Source organism: Diadema setosum, chromosome 12 (assembly GCF_964275005.1).
Source record: "Diadema setosum chromosome 12, eeDiaSeto1, whole genome shotgun sequence".
Lineage (NCBI taxonomy): Eukaryota > Metazoa > Echinodermata > Echinoidea > Diadematoida > Diadematidae > Diadema > Diadema setosum.
In genome coordinates this window covers 14,065,150-14,082,168 of record NC_092696.1, presented here as the reverse complement: position 1 = coordinate 14,082,168, position 17,019 = coordinate 14,065,150, and the positions used below count along the sequence as shown (strand labels likewise).

Here is a 17,019-nt window from a genome sequence, read left to right as displayed (position 1 = left end):
TAAGTGACGAAAGGCATGATTGATTGGCTGGCATATAAGGTGTTGCGTGAAATCCCTGGAGAAATCAGGTGCAGGAGAGCCACACACTAGGATGATTTTAAAGGGGATGGCTAGTAACTGATCAGTGGGAATCAGTGGGAATGCTGAGGGATGATTGTTCCAATCCTTGTGGGATTCATTTAAGAGCACATTATATATCTACTGTTGTGTGTAAATTATTTGCTTCAGAACGGTCTCATATTCAAGTAATGTGCAGATTAATGCCCCGTCACTGACCAGGGACGCTTACCTGGAAACATTAAACTGCACATTACTTGAATATGAGACCATTCTGAAGCAAATAATTTTCACACAAGAATAGATATATAATGTACTCTTAAATGAATCCCACAAGGATTGGAACAATCATCCCTCAGCATTCCCACTGATTTCCACTGATCGGGTACTAGCCATCCCCTTTAAATTCTACAAGTTGATGATACACGTGAGCATCTCACTGAACAGCTTTCAGGCCACACGCTCCTAATTCAACTCGCGCATTGCCTACAGGGAAGGCAGTACAAAGATGAGGTAATGTTATTTTTTACAAAAAAAAAAAATCATTAAAAATCAGTCAAGTGGAAAATTGCCACCTTTGGTAGTGTTTGACATTGCTTGAGGACAGGAGCTTCTGCAGGCTATGAAGAAGTTGAATGAATCAGGGTTTTTGTATTTTTAATGAATTTTTATTGATATATATAATGAGGTAATTTGCTATTTTTATTGTTTTTGAGAGTGACTGGATGACTAGTCTCGCATGAAGGCTCTTAACTTTTTTTTTAGAGCTGGAAAACATTCCAAAATATGCTGTTTGCTTGAAAGCAGAGAAAATTTCCCTTCATCTGTTTCAATTTAAAAAAATTCTATGATTCGATTGATTTTTATGATTTATGGAATATGCTGCATTCAACAGGTTTCTTTGGGAGCCCGGAAAAGGAGCGTGAGGCCTTCAGGGACTATAATACTGTGAGAAGAAAAATCCGGGGTGGACCAGACGCCAGGGTTGAGTGCCACTGACCTATTGTCTCATTAACCAGCGCAATTACGCTCCCTTTGTGTCTGCCGAGCAAAATCGATCGGTCGATTGGTCAATCGATCACGTTAGATGTATATTTTTGTTTTGTTTTGTTTTGTTATTTTTTTTTTCACCGGCGGCTCTCGCGCTTCACTATCACAGCGACCCCCTAGTTCGCGGCGATCATCGCACAAAAATTGAATAGCCGCTCTATAATTTCTCAAGCAGGTAATTCGGAAGTAAAGTGAGATTTCTCTCTCTCCACCAAAGTTACTGTTGTGTTTCCTTTGGAGGTCGGAGCTTGAGCAAAATTTTGTGTAGCATTTGTTTGTTTGGTTGTTTTTTTGTTTTGTTTTGTTTTTTTCTAATGGGAGTCTGGACGTTTTAAATGTAATATTGCTCTTGACATGTGTGATTAAAGCCCTAAAAACTCCTATAACTAAATATCTATACAGTACTGATCTATGTTAGGTTTGGAGCCAACACAATTTTATGATGTTATTCTTTGCTCCTGTTTTATCATCAAAATGACAGCACAATATCAATGTGGTGCAAAACAAACAAACAAACAAACAAACAAAATACAGACAAACAAAAAAGAAACTTTTGAGATAAGCACTCAAACTAAAACATAACTGGTAAATAACATGAAGTCCAGGATATCTTGATGCCAAGAATATAATATACGAAATATTTTTTTTAATCTCAGAATTATTTTGAGGTAAGTTGTTTTTGTGACAATATTTTGAGTTAATAAGTTTATTTTTTAGTCTTGAACAATCTAATACCAAATATAATATTCTTGCTGGATTCATTTGAAGTAGGTTATTTTAGTGAATATTTCTAGGATTGCTAAATGATTTTAGTCTGAATAATTTGACTCCAAGGATGAAGGTTTTCTTGCTGAATCCATTTGAAGCGGGTCATTTTTATGGTGAGCGCCATGAGCATCATTCTTGGTGGACTTCAGCGCATTATAAGAGGCCACTATTATTATTATTATTATTATTATTATTATTATTATTATTATTATTATTATTATTATTATTATCATTATTATTATTATTATTATTATCATTATTATTATTATCATAATTATTATTATCATGTGAAGAGTTATGCGCAAAGTGGTCCTGACAGAGTCATGAAACAATTATTTGATATGTCTTTAACCTGATAATTTTCTCTTTTAATCAAATAGTTAAGCTTCCGCTAGTTTGTGTAACCAGCCCTATACTCTTTTTTTGTCTACAGTCAATCTTGGACACGTGCTTTTCACCTTCATAGTGACTAACAAGTTTCCATTAAATATTACGGAATAATGCTTTTTTAAATTGTGAGCTGAAAGTTATAATATGTTTTCCATCGTATCATTGCTAAAGTCAGAGGGGTGACAGAGAGACCTTGGTATACATGTAGCCATATAGTTTAGACACGACGTGTCCAAACACAATGCTCTTGGTCTCTAGCCAATTCTTAATTGCAAGGTTGGGATTATTTTCGTGTTGTTTTTGTAACTCTTTGCCGTTATCCATTGGATATATACATTATCTTGTTAATCCTATATGTGTATATACTATATATATACATACAGATACAGATGTACTTCATAAATTACGTAGGTAATGATAAATATAAATGAATGAATGAATAAATATATATATATATATATATATATATATATATATATATATATATATATGTATATGTATATGCATATGTATAAACATGGCCTATATAAGATCAAAAATGAAATTGAAAACAAGTTCATGCTGTCATCACCAACAGTTTATTTTGGCACACAAACTTTCGAGCGATTCGCTCTTTCTCGAGTGTTCTTGATGTTATTATTACACCAACACGTGGAAAACTATATGGTATATATATATATATATATATATATATATATATATATATATATATAATACAGCAAACAGAATGTGAGCGATCTCAGAAATTTCGCACCTTTTTGGGTGGAGAGGGACATCATGGGTACAGACAATAATGTTAACACGTAGCAGGATTTGAATTCGGGACCACTGTTTGAGAGTTGCATCCAATATACCACAGCTACACCCATAGTTTATTGAAGGGGATGTCACCAGTCTAGGTACATGTTCGGACAGAATATTGACAAAGACTAGATAGGCATAATTTTCAGTCCTTTACTCGAGCTTGTGTGAAGTAGTGGGACGGTAGTAAAAGCATGAGTATAATTGTGAGCATCCTTTTGCTTAAAGGTATTAGCCCACATTTGTAAACCTGCAGCAATTGGTCTCATAGTTAGCATGGAGTTTGGGTATGATTGCAGTAACACCTGTGCAAAATTTCGTTCCAATTAGTCCATTACTTTCATAAAAATAAATGAAAATGCACCGTAATCCGTATGCATGCGTATAACGCTCGCTATATCCATGGCTCCGGTCCACGTACGTGTTACATGCTGTACAATGTACGTAGCTATAGCCCGCGCTCGTAATTCGATTTTGGGTCGGGTTGACCCGGTTTGAAAATTGATTTTAAAACGATGATTTTCTCTCTTTTATCGAATGGTATAGACAAAGAGCGACAGGTGAGGTATGTTACTGTTATAACTTGTACTTGAAGTCATATTGGACCTGTTTTATGCAGTTTTGATTTTCGTGGGTTTGCAAATGTGGGCTAGTACCTTTAAAGGGAAAGGCTAGTACCCTGATCAGTGGTTATCAGTGGGAATGCTGGGGGATGATTGTTCCAATCCTTGTGGGATTCATTTAAGAGTACATTACATATTCTATTGTTGTGTGAAAATGATTTGCTTCAGAATGGTCTCATATTCAAGTAATGTGCAGTTTAATGTTTCCATGTTAGCATGCCTGTACAGTGACGGGGCGAGCATTAACGGGCCGTTAACGATCGCTGTGAGGGCTATGGTGTGTATGTGCGTGCTCCCACTTGTGAACTTGAATTGTCGAATGCTAGTTTAGCGGCTGGTATAGTCGTATTTGTCTATGCAGTTTTACTCTACAACAGCCAAAAGTTGGAGGAACTTCAACGAGAATTTAAATCAAGACAAAATTGTTCATTTTACTTTTATTTTCTTCATCCATACACATCGAGAAAAGATGAATCATACACATCCACAAAAGATGAAAATTATTCACATGGTCAACTCCGTTAAAAAACGAACCGGCATTGCTGTGATTTCCACAGTCAAAATTTAAGAATAGACACAGTCATTGAAGTTCGCAAATACGCATGCAATATATTATGGGAATAATCAGAAGTATTAAAAAAAAAATCGCCTTTTTTTTCAGTTCAATGTGTTACGTTGGTTCCATGACAGTGTTGCTCCTTCGACTATTGCTCCCATGAAATATCTGCACTATATAATGCAAACATGACTTCTACCCAAAAACACAAAACACTGACCCTAATCGTAATCTTGGCATCAAACTGAACCTAGAACCCTATCACAACCTAACCCCACATAACCCATAAGTTCTTGGAGAAAATAAGGCCGGAGGAGGCCGTTTCTGCAATAATTGTGTTACAATTAATGGATGCTTCTTTTCCAAAAGCCAAGTAATGAAGAATTTCAGTGATCTGCTCCCTTCCATTAAAGGTCCTGTTTGCCCTTGGGAAGAGTGATTAAAAAAAAAAAAATTTCAAGATATCACATGATGTGTTGGTCTGTTGTATCACAAAACGTCCTACCATATAAAATGTTCGCAATAAAGCCTAAAATATAAAGAGATATCAGTATTTTTCTCATTAAACCATAACTGTAGACGGTTTAGTCTGGCAACATTTATATCATAACTATTGTTCACATTTTATCTATTTAACAATACTTAACATCGATTATACGGATTCAAATTTTTACACTGGTAGTTTCTATTCCTAACTCACAATTTAGAACTATTTTAAAGGCATAGTTTATCATTTGCATATGAAACAAAAACCCAGCATTAGTGCTTAAAACTAGTTCTAAAATGCGAGTTAGGGATAGAAACAACCACTGTAAAAAACTGAATCCGTATAATCGATGTTAAGTATTGTTAAATACACAAAATGTGAACAATAGTTATAAAAAGAAAACTTCCAGATTAAGCCGTCTACAGTTACGGTTTATTGAGAAAAATACTGATATCTCCTTATATTTTAGGCTTTATTGCAAAAATTTTATGTGGTAGGTCGTTTTGTGATACAACAGACCTACACATATGCATCAAATGTGATATCTTGAACATTTTTAAAATCACTGCTCCCAAAGGTAAATGGACCTTTAAAGCACTGACGATGGGTTTTTGTTTCTTCTGCAAATGGTAAACTATGCCTTTAAGTTCGATATATAGTCAAGAATTCGCTTAGTTGTTGCTGGTAGGTCCCTGTGACAAGCTTTGTGGCAACTTTTGTGAATAAAGAATTCACAGAATCCAAAATAAATACATTACGGATCCGGCCTGTGATTGTCGCAGGAGCAGGTGGAGCAAATGATGTGTCACCGTTACGCCGATTCTCGTGCGACAAGATCGACTATAACGTAATAACTGCAATAAAATCTCGAAACATCCAACTTAAAGAAAACATAGCTTATTCCACCTGTTTACGCGAATTTTCAAGTTATGAAGTTCTGGGAGCATTTCATGAAGAGTTTCGTCAGGTACTTTTTCTTTAAAATTGTTATAAGCTACTGAAATCCTTGAATCTGAATGGCGGAGAGAAATCTGTCAGAAAAAAAAAAATATATGACCAAACTCTTGATGAAATGCCCACTTGCAGTTTGGGTGCAGCCATTGCTGGATGTGAAGACTATACAACACTTTGTGACGTCACGTATGGATAACACTGTATTAAGAAAATATAAAGAAAAATTAAACATCATTAATTCATTTGCACTTTTCTAGCACAATGAAGAGCACTGGACCAACCTCTTTTAGAAAGTATAGGGGGAATGATATCATATTACTTTATCAACACTGATCAAGAGGAGAGAATGTGTACTTTTCCTTTAAAAAAATGATACATTTTGTGGAATTCGGGGCATATCTTCTTTACTGTCTCAATCAAGGCTTGTCAGCTCAGCGTTGTCATCTTCAGTCAATCTACTTCTAGCTTTCCTTGAGATTCCTCCCTTTTAAACAATTGATCTTTTAAAAAATGCAGACAGAAATTTCAGCCACTGTTGCATTGAAGTACACTCTATATGCCAAAGTACGTCTGTATGACGTCACATGGCATTGCGCAATTGGACTAAGTTCAAGTGTTTTGTTTTGTGTGTTTTTTTTTTTTGTTGTTGTTGTTATTGCTGTTGTTTTATTTTCTTAGGCTTTTCGAATGTTCAGTTTGGAAATTCCATCTCAGAATTATCATTTTTATCTCAAAATTTTCATCGTCACATTCTGGATTTTCATGGAATAACAAAGTTGTTCAGGAAAAATTTTTATATTCATTTTCAGCTTGTTTTGATCACGCACACACACATACACATTCAGGCTTTTCTGCTCTTGGAATACTTTGGTCATTATTAACACTTCATCACACACAAGCATACAAGCACACTGCAACTTAGAGAAGTCTTTTTTTTTTTTTACATTCACGAAGCAACACCACAAACTGGGGAACAATTTGCAGTTTCAGCACTGATGTCAACATCATACGCTATACATACAATTCCATGTATACAAAATTAGCGTATGCTTTTTTCTTAACTACAAGTGTGTATTTTGTGCGCGCTAACCTATAGATACATCAGCTAGGAAACAAGGAAAGTGGCTAACAGTTTCCCTCGGTAACCAATGGTAACCACAAGGTTTAAGATATTTTTATTTCATATGAAAGACCTTGTTGACATAAAAGACGTGAAAAGTTACACGACAGAAGCAAATAAAAAAAAAAATAGGTAGCCTTTCTGACAGAATGTACGACGAAGAAGACAAAAAAGAAAATTAAGGTAAAGGGAAAACCTCTGATCTATTTCGAGAAAGTACTGAACATGCATTTATCACAAAAAATGATACAATGATGGCAATGCTGCGTGAAAATAGGTTAGTGGGACTGAAAGACGCGTGTATTGTACCAATACCCTGAGGCACAGTGTTGACATTCTTGACGATTGTATATAGAAATCGCATTGAATACTCGCACTAAATCAGTTTGGTCATCTCTAAATGCACAGGAGACCAAGTCTTACACTGTAAAAACCTCGGTGTTAGATTTAACACCATGGGTGTTAAATCTAACACCGATCAAACTTCAATAGAGGACCACACCCGCAGGTGTAGAAAATGTATTGTGGCGGTGTTAAAAAGTGTTCGCCTGGCACTTCGAGGTGTTAATTTGACACTGTGGCTGGTGATATTTTTGACACTGCGCTAGAGTTAATTCAATAATGACACCGCATGGTGTTGATTTGATATTGGTGGTGTTAATTTCAATGGTATAACACCCGTCCAGCTTCAATAGGGGACCACACCAACTGGTGTTACTGTGGTGTAAATGTATTTACAGATTTTTTCAAAAATCAAGTACTTTATCGAAAAATTCTTTATCGTCTTGTTGAAGTTCAAAATTAACAAGAAGTGCAGTAACTAAGAAACTATTCAAAAAACAATTTTAAATTTTGAAATGACACCCGTAGGTGATAATCTAACACCATGAATGAGCACCGGAAATTTAACACCAGCTCGGTGTTTCATATTTAACACCGAACTTTTTGCAGTGTATAATTTTCTATCGGGACAGGCATAGAAAGCACTTGACTCGAGTGTTTGAGGTTCTTGCAAATCTCTGGAGTCAGCAAAAATAAAAAATACGGAAAAGAAACTATGATGTCTGCATAAAAAAATCCTTACATTACCTGAACTAGAAATGTCGCTTTGGCGACTGGTATGCCTCCGCCATAATGCATGATTTTCCCAATAGGTCTACTGTAGATAGTACATGTGGACACTGTGTGATTACATTTTCACAAAATTGGCAAATTATTGGAATGACAAGTTTTTGTCACAAATGTGTTGAATGTTCACCTTCCTTGACGTAGGTTTAATTGGATGAATAGGAGAGCATGTATCTAGGGATTTAAGGACTTTAACTTGACTTTGACCCATTAATACATTTAGGCATTGAGTAATTTTCAAGGTACAGGTGTGGAGAAAAAGTGCAATTTCTGAATTGAATAGTAAATTGTTACCATTTTCATCTGGCCCTTGACCCTAAAATTCATAAGATAATTACTTTCAGGTAGAACATGCATAATATGTACTAAGTTTCAAGGTAACTTGAGCCACTTCCGAGATATGGAGGAAAAAGTTAGTTCAGCACTTTCACTTGATCTTTGACCTTTTGACCTTTGAGGCAAAAAGAGAAAAAAAAACTTTCCAGAGAATTTCTATTAGGTTACACACGCATACAAAGTACACCAAGTGTAAAAAAAATAACCCTGCTGGCATTGCACAAATATGAGGGTAATAGTAAAATTTTGAAGTCTTGCACTTGACCTTTGACCCCTGACCTTTGACCCCATGAACCCTACATTCTCTAGATAATCACTTCCAGTCAGTACTATGTTCCATGAATATACCTTGAACAATTTTCCAAGGCACGGAGAAAAAAAAGAAGTTTTAATATTTTTACTTGACCTTTTGACCTTTGACCTTTGACCTCATGACCCAAACTTTCACCAGAGAATTTTAATTGGGTAATACATGTATACACTAAGTTTCAAGAAAATCTCTTGAGGCATTCAATAGATATGGTGGAAATAGTGAAATTTTATGTATTTGACCCTGACCTTTTGACCTTTGACCTTTGACCTCATGACCCAAACTTTCACCAGAGAATCTTAATTGGGTAAAACATGTATACACTAAGTTTCAAGAAAATATCTTCAGGCATTCAATAGATATGGTGGAAATAGTGAAATTTTATATATTTGACCTTGACCTTTTGACCTTTGACCTTCAGCATGTGCACCCAAAAGTTGATAGGCACAACTTCACCCCCTAATACACATACATGCCAAGTTTCATTAGGATACCTCAACAGGTTTCGATAGTTACCTTGTCCACAAAATTCATTACGGACGGACGGAAGGACGGACGGACGGACGGACGGACGGACGGACGGAAGGACGGACGGACGGACGGACGGACGGACGGACAACCCGAAAACATAATGCCTCCGGCACCACTTCGTGGCGGAGGCATAAAAATAGCTTTAAAAACATCATTTTAATGACATATTTAATGCAAACTATTTAAAAGGCCTAATGTAAATATGAACATTTATTCACATATTTCAGAAAAAGAAAATAGCGCATGTTGAAAATCATTTGGCGTGTATGGAATCCTAACACTTTTTTGGACCCTAAAAATGATTTTAAAAAATACGCCGTAGTCCAACAATTACTCAAGTTCACATTTTCTTTCAAGAATACGTATAATAACGTTGTCTTTGCATACAGATAGAGCTTTAGATATTACTGTAAAAGTGGATATTTTTGCACGGGTAATTTTTGCGCTTAGCAGGTTGAGATGAATTTTGCCTGTTTTAATTTCACGGAATCTACCCATCATTTACGGCAAGTAAGGCAAGCAAACATATTCGCATGCTTTTATTTTTGCGTTAGTCTCTGGTTGTGCGAAATGCGCGAAACTTTCCACACAGCAAAAATTTGCCCTTTTACAGTAATGAACTCAGCTTCCTTCAACAAAAAAAAAAAGAAAATAATAATATCACCGACAATATTCCTAGGGAGTGTCCCTCTCCATATGTGAGATGTTGGCAGTTTTCGTCATAAAACTGAGCATTATTGAGAAAGCCATGCAGTGAGGTCATCGATATCCTCGGCTGACCCTTGACCTCTGGCACATGACCTCCGAAATCAACTGCTTACGTGCTGTCTTTTAATTGTTGTTGTTGCTCTTTTTCTTAATAGATCCACCTTCAGCTTCCTGGACATCGTGTCCAGTGATTATTCCACGGCAAGCGGGGAACATTCACCGAAATGTTCGTGTACAAGGGATTGAGTGTTATAATCGGCGGCTGGTACGCGAGGTTACTTAGCCCGTCTGATGTCGCCCTCTCGTATTGATGTTTTAAAAGACAAAATCTAAGGATTATGGGGGAAAGGGAAAGGGGTGGGAAGAAAGCAGAACGATCATTAAGATTCCGTCATGATTGCCATCAAGTAATAAAAAGTTCTAGCGTTACGAATTACTTTTCATGTCAAAACGTGGTCAGATCTGATTAAAGCATTGTGGACTACTAGTAGCCGAAGCATGGTTGTTGCTGTCACAAATTTGTTTACCTTTTTGCTCAGTTATTTTGTGGCAAATGCTTCGAATTCAAAAAGCTCCCATTGGGTGATTTTAATTAAAAAAAAAAATAACTCAACGTGTCTTATGTAAGTTTAAGTGAAAGGAAGTACATGCTGAATCACAGCTAACGACACATCAACAATCCATGGCCATGCAAGATCCTCCATTCGCTTGTGACTTCACAAGTTTAGTACTTGGACATCATAGTGTATTTTTCCTTTGTGTGATATAGATATTGATGGTAAGGTTTTGCGTATTCACACGCCCCGATACACTCCCTCAGAACACATGGTTAATGTCATAAACCTAGTTTAATAACTCTGTGTGCCATGTTGATTCCCTTCACATAGGTATGTGTTGTATGTGTGCACAGTTTTTGCATATTTGACTCATTGATTTTGCACAGATAAGGTTAGCCTTTTGTCAAGGCCCTCTCGCTGTAATGGCCGAGCGAAACGGGCCCAGCCGAGCGCAACCCCACTCAGTTGGGCTCTCTTCACCATACAGCGAGAGGGCCTTGACAAAAGGCTAAGATAAGGTTAACCCGTTACCTTGCTACGTTGGCCTTGGTCCCACTCTCACTGCGGTGGTTGATTGTGTCGAAATAGCCGATTTCGCCCGTCGGACGCGTCCTCTGAAATTTGTGAGATTTTACCCGCTGGGCGAATTCGTCGTCTTCTCCGCCCCATCCCCAGTAGACGTTAGGCAAGCCGTTGATGTCGCGCATCTGCTTCGTCGTTAGCCCGGTAACACCGCCGAACAGCGATTCATATAATATTCTATCATTGAAGAGGTAATAGAAAAAAACCAACATGATAATCCGTAAACTCATTGGAAGGAGACTATTCACAACATGGACACGTCCACTTAACTGTGTGTGCAAGTTCATGCATGTTAGAGAATGGATTTTGATGAGTTTTTTTTTTTTTTTTTTTTTTAACACCATAGGCGGTGAACGAAAATTGCCACTACTTCGGCATTATAATGAAGCCATTACACATTCATAATCTTATTTGAAACAGTTCGACCTGTGCTATTTATGTGTGAGGCAAACAGACTGTATTCAGAAAGCACATAAACATATTCTAATGGCGTTATTATTGACATAATCGACTTGTTCTTCACGATACGGTATGATCCGAGGAACAATTTCCTAAATATTCATTACAATAAACATTGTATGGGTCTGTCAAACATCCATAAAAAATGGGTGATCACGTGTTAATTTCTCAAACACGAATATGTAGAACAATCAGGTTTTGGCTTTCTGGTCGGGAAAATCATGTATCATTCTAAAACCCCAAAATCTAGCTGATGGATTTAGAAGACCCGTTTAAAAAGACGTTGTTCGTTACTTATAGAGGAATAATGTAAAATAAAGCATTACTTTCTGATTATTTGACATTGAAATACTCACTTGTAACCCCACATCGCTTCTCCAGATATAAAATGCCTCGGCATGCCATCGCAGCCTAGATAGTTGTTGGCGTTGAGGGCGATGTGATCGACGTCATGAAATATTACGCAGTCGTAGGCAGTGAAGTTGAGCGCCTCTACAAACCCCACGTTCATCAACATCGCTCGATTAAAGCGGAGGTTGTTATTCTGCATGCAGACAGAACAGAGAAAAATAATAATCATTTTGAATCATGGTATGTTGATTGCTTTTGGATATTTTTTTTTCCTGAACGTATTTTACTTCGCATCTGGAGTTTCATGAAAAGGTTTACGCCATACCAAAACAGTACAAAGGGAAGACTTTGCCATTATTGTCATTATCATCATCATTATAGTCATTAGTAAACTAGTATTTAGTCTTGGAGGGGTAGTAGCATCATTATTAATTTCATTTGAATCAGAATAATTTTCAAACTGCCTACACCCTTATTACCGTTATGATTAGTTATGCCATCTCCATTTTCACTTCTCCTAATACTCTTGCCACACTTTCTTTCTTCTTCTTCTTCTTCTTCTTCTTCTTCTTCTTCTTCTTCTTCTTCTTCTTCTTCTTCTTTCTATGGCGCACAGTATGCCTGGTTGATACTGTTTGCTGCCTATTGCTAGTCATCAGGGACGAATCCCGAGGGCTCGGCATCGTTCCCCTGTTTTTCTTGTGTAGATGGATAGGAGGACCACTTCACCGAGTTAGCACCTTAGCTGCTCTTTTCGATGAATGAATGAAGTGCGATCTTTGATTTGCATGAGTCATGATTCCCTCATACATGGGATATATCCGAGTGTTTTACTACAGAGTGGACGTTGCTCAGACTAGACTCGTGAATAGAACCCGGGTCATTTAGATTGGGAGGCAGACACGCCATCAACCGCATAAAGCCATGTCACCGCCCTTTCCTCTGATGCAAACAATAAATCTTTGGCCTGATAGCAAACCATTACCATCGTTCTTAATCATACTGATATTTCATATCCATCATCACAGCGTCTCTATCATTACCACATTACTATACTTACTTGCTCCGTCACGAAAATGGAAAATTCTAGCTGCTGTCGTTGTAATAGAGGAACTATGTGTCGCAGAAAAATCGGTAGATGCTGAAACCGATCGCGGAACGGGACTATAATGGCTACCTGCATTAAGAATGATTAATAGAACTTATTTATACATAGAGAGAAAGATAGAGTGTTAACTGATTAAAAGATAGAAATGAAGAGTTTGTTTGCAAAAACCGATTAGTCCATATTTGCCAAATGGAGATATTTGCGATTAAAGGTCAAGAAAAATAAAGAGAACAATAAGAAAATTTTTGCTTCTTTTGACCATAACTTCAAAAATGTACCTTTATATGTAATGGCCAACATATCATTTAAAAGGTATTATTTTGTACTTTTTGACAGAGACCGTAATTCAAAATCTTCAAAAATGGACTTATCGGTTTTTGCAAACAAACTCTTCAAATATAGATGACTAAATAGATGAATATATGATATCATGCGCGCTTAATATCTAAGCACGCATCATTTCTTATGCATGTATTCATCTTTTGAGTATACTTGTAAATACATGTACAAGATAGTGTACACACTTATGTATTACTAGTATTTGGGTGATGGGATATACGCGTATGCAGAGAGAGTGAAAACAATTCTTTTATTTGAATTATCTTCATGTTTTGTTTTCTCTCTTTTTTCAGCGAATGTCTGCGAAAAGAGTGCTTTTTCGTTGAAGGAAGGATTAAAAGATATAATACTCTCATTAAGTTCCAAATTCAGGCACCACGTGGCTTTGTCTTCTCTTTGACGTCGAATGGAAGGGAATACTAGAGAGCGAAGTGCAGGAGAAGAAAACAGTTGAAATGTATCATAATTGGTCTACATCACTGCATAAAAATAATTTTGTGTAATATTCTACAGCTTCTCCAAATCTAGGCATCATGTGATCTGTGTTCTTCGATATGGTGTGAAATGGAATATGATTCTCTTTTTACGTGAAAACAAAGGAATTAATGCTGATGCATTTTATTTTCATCAGCTCTATAGAAATTATTGGACATGACTGGATCTACAACTGATGAGTCATGATGTGTTGTCTCTTGGTGTCATACAGGCGCTCGTTCACTAACCCCGGTGAGTACCTCGCATGGCCGCCGGAACCGGGGGCCGGGGACTCCCCCCCCCCCCCCCCCCCACTTTTTTTTTTTTTGCACCATACAAAGGAATACATAATGTGTCACCACTTTGGGCCCCCTATTTTTACCCCGGAAGTGCCTAAGTGGCACTAGAAAGAAATCATGAAACCTTGAAGTGCGAGCGCGGTTGGGGGTAAGGTTATGTTTTTGCGCTGAAGGCCTTTTTTTTCTGCTTGTCAGCTAAAGAAACCCGGAAGTGACAACAGAAGTTGGGCAGAAGGCTTTTTTTCTCTCTTTTCTTCTTAGCTCATGAAACCCGGAAGTGCACCCCCCCCCCCCACACACACACACACACACTTTTGAAAATACTTCGCTGGCCCTTCCTCGGAGGAGTACCCACCTTCCAGCGTGCCTGGCACGAGGTCGGGATCCAGTGGCCGCCCGGCAAGTATTTGTAACTTTCCCTGGCGTCGAGCGAGAGCTGCAGATCCGTCAGCAAGCCGTCGATGGTCTGGGCCTCTTCCGTCATCGTGCGCCGCTTCGTGAGGATGGTGGGGAGCTGCTCGTTCGCTATAGCGACGGACTTCTGTACCCTGTCGCTCAGTGACCCTAACAGCTCTGTCCGGACCTTTAATAATGATATTGGTTCCTTTCTGGGTCGTATTACCGCTTCTGCAAAATGAATGAATGAATCATGATCTCATTTATTTATTCACCCATTCATTCATTCATTCATTCATGCATTTATTCATGCATTCATTCATCATTCATTCATTCCATTTATTCATTCCATTATGCAAATGGCAAAACAATAATATGTTCCATGTAATAAACAATAGGACAGTAATATTCGGACGAGGGATTCAGTTCACAAGTTCACTAACACTTAATAAGCCTAACATAAATGTTGGTAAAAATTCCAGTTTCACACGGTAGAATTACAGCTGACGAACAGGGATGAACAAATCAAGAATTTTATACAAATGATTTGAAATGTCAAAATAATGAAGAATATTCAATATTCACCCTCGTCCTATCCATTACATTTTTTCGAAAGAAAACATGTGATCAACATTGCACATATATACAGGAATTATAGACTACAAGACAAAAATGCTAGCATATATATGGGACAAATGGGGTACTCGAACTTTATACCATTCACAAACAGAAACAGCCACACCAACACGCACACACATGCACACACACGTACATACACACGCACGCACACTCTCACACCCGATAAAAAGTACATAATGATTGCATTTTCATTATACCAAAAAAAGTAATATAGAATGAATGCATATATGCCTGATAATCCAAATGATGCCTGAATTTGGAACTTAATGAGAGTATAAGTATAACATATTTATAATATCATTCTACGGCAAACATCCAACTATCGTCATCGTTAACAATGATTAACTATAATGGCACAGAAACAACAACAACAGCAACAACACACACACACACACACACACACACACACACACACACACTAGTCACACACACACACACACACACACCTGAAAAGAACAATTTCTTCGAAAGTAGTGCTTGACCTACCCAAAGGCAATAAAAACAACAACGATCTAGCTTACCATTATGGGGAAGACTTGGCGGTTTTTGGCACTTTTCTTTTGGATGAGACGGTTGGTCAGCTCCGGAAATATTTCCTGCTTTAAAAAAATAGTCGACATATTTAAAAAAATAATGAATACATCGGGAAAAGTGTTTGATAGACTCGTACAGAGTAGAAGCGTGAACGTAATGTCAATCTGTAACTGTAAAGTCCCTATATGGGTGAAATGTTCATCAGAAATTAATTATGAGCAAAGAAGCAGCACAGATGCACATTGTTCAGCTGCTGCCGCCTGCTCAGACTACACAATGCGTTATTAAAGATCGCGAGTGCAATGATATATCGTTTTGATAATGCTGCAGTCGTTTTGTCATTCGTGCTGAAAGCTCAAGAGAATTCCGATTTTCCGACAAGTATACGAGTCACTTATTAATATCTTTAGTTTTTCTCAGTCTGTTCGACGTGTATAAATGTTATAACCGAGTGAAAATTGTAATCATCATTCTTGTCTTACCACTTGCAAGACTTGACTGATAAAACCCTCCCCCCGAGTCTCTCAATCATACAGTGATACATGCAAATTGTGATATATGTTACGTGAAATGTATCATTATTTTGACGGTTGTAATATTCACATGTTGTTTGGAAATGGAGATAAAAAAAGAATCAGTATGATGATGGTTGAAAAAAAAAATGAATGGTATTATTCTCTTATCATGGAAAAAAATGGTGACCAGCACTGCTTTCTCTGTCCTGGTTGTTTTTGTTGCTATTATAAACTCTGGTGAACTATTACAACACTGCTGGATTTATATTTGACGTAATTATCACAACCTGAACCTTCAATATTTCAAGAATTACCATGATTCCCTGTTACTTCTGAGATTGCAGGAACTGGAGTGTCGGGGATTGAAGTGTTACCACCCTTTGTCGTAGAGGGCGTCGAGGTCTGATTCGATGTGGCATTGCGCCCTCTGTCGTCGCCTGACGGACGCAGCTTTTCACCTGATTTGCTGCGGCGGCGTCCACCTCCAAAGAGCATCAACTGCATAGAACTAGGTCTGTAAGCTGCGAATGAGAAGATGACATGGGTGTAAAATTGATATGCGCCATTTCGTAGTTCTCCTTTGCCCATGACCAGAGAGAAAAAAGGTAATTTCCAATATCAGACATGTTGGCTTTTGAATCCCTTTTGAAGCATCTGCGATGTAATGATGATTAATATTGTGCAAGCTTTAAAAATAGCATGCTTGTCAGCACATGCACCTGACAGCAAAAATAACTTTTCACCGTATTCATGGATGCTTCCCCACGTTTTGACTGAGGGGCTTCTCTGGTCCACAGTGACTGGTCTACCCAAATTCATTCTTCGTTTGAACATGGATCCCATTCAACCTCCCTGATTCAATGCTACGTCGGACAAACTTATACATAATGCAGCTGTCTCACCAAAAATGTTAGAAACTTGAAATTAGGTCTCAACCAAAACTATAC

The 17,019-nt window shown here is 37.5% G+C and overlaps 1 protein-coding gene across 1 annotated transcript; it reads right to left on the bottom strand.

Moving 5' to 3' along the window:
• Positions 1-9,340: 9,340 nt before the first annotated feature.
• On the bottom strand, positions 9,341-16,576 carry LOC140236113 (beta-1,4-galactosyltransferase 6-like). The gene is made up of 7 exons (XM_072316085.1): positions 16,387-16,576; positions 15,545-15,622; positions 14,344-14,615; positions 12,829-12,945; positions 11,774-11,961; positions 10,908-11,135; positions 9,341-10,148 (listed from the first exon to the last, which is right to left on the bottom strand). Exons 1-7 carry the CDS (start codon positions 16,574-16,576, stop codon positions 9,983-9,985), a joined length of 1,239 nt encoding a protein of 412 aa, XP_072172186.1. The 3' UTR covers positions 9,341-9,982.
• Between the last annotated feature and the right edge of the window lie 443 nt (positions 16,577-17,019).

What these genes read in the sequence shown, in the direction of transcription:
- LOC140236113 (XM_072316085.1), bottom strand. Translation starts at nt 16,576, where the DNA reads ATGCAGTTGATGCTCTTTGGAGGTGGACGCCGCCGCAGCAAATCAGGT. An exon ending in CCATTTTCGTGACGGAGCAA is followed by an intron (nt 11,962 to 12,828) that starts GTAAGTATAGTA and finishes GTCTGCATGCAG; the next exon opens with AATAACAACCTCCGCTTTAA. An exon ending in GAAGCGATGTGGGGTTACAA is followed by an intron (nt 11,136 to 11,773) that starts GTGAGTATTTCA and finishes CTTCAATGATAG; the next exon opens with AATATTATATGAATCGCTGT.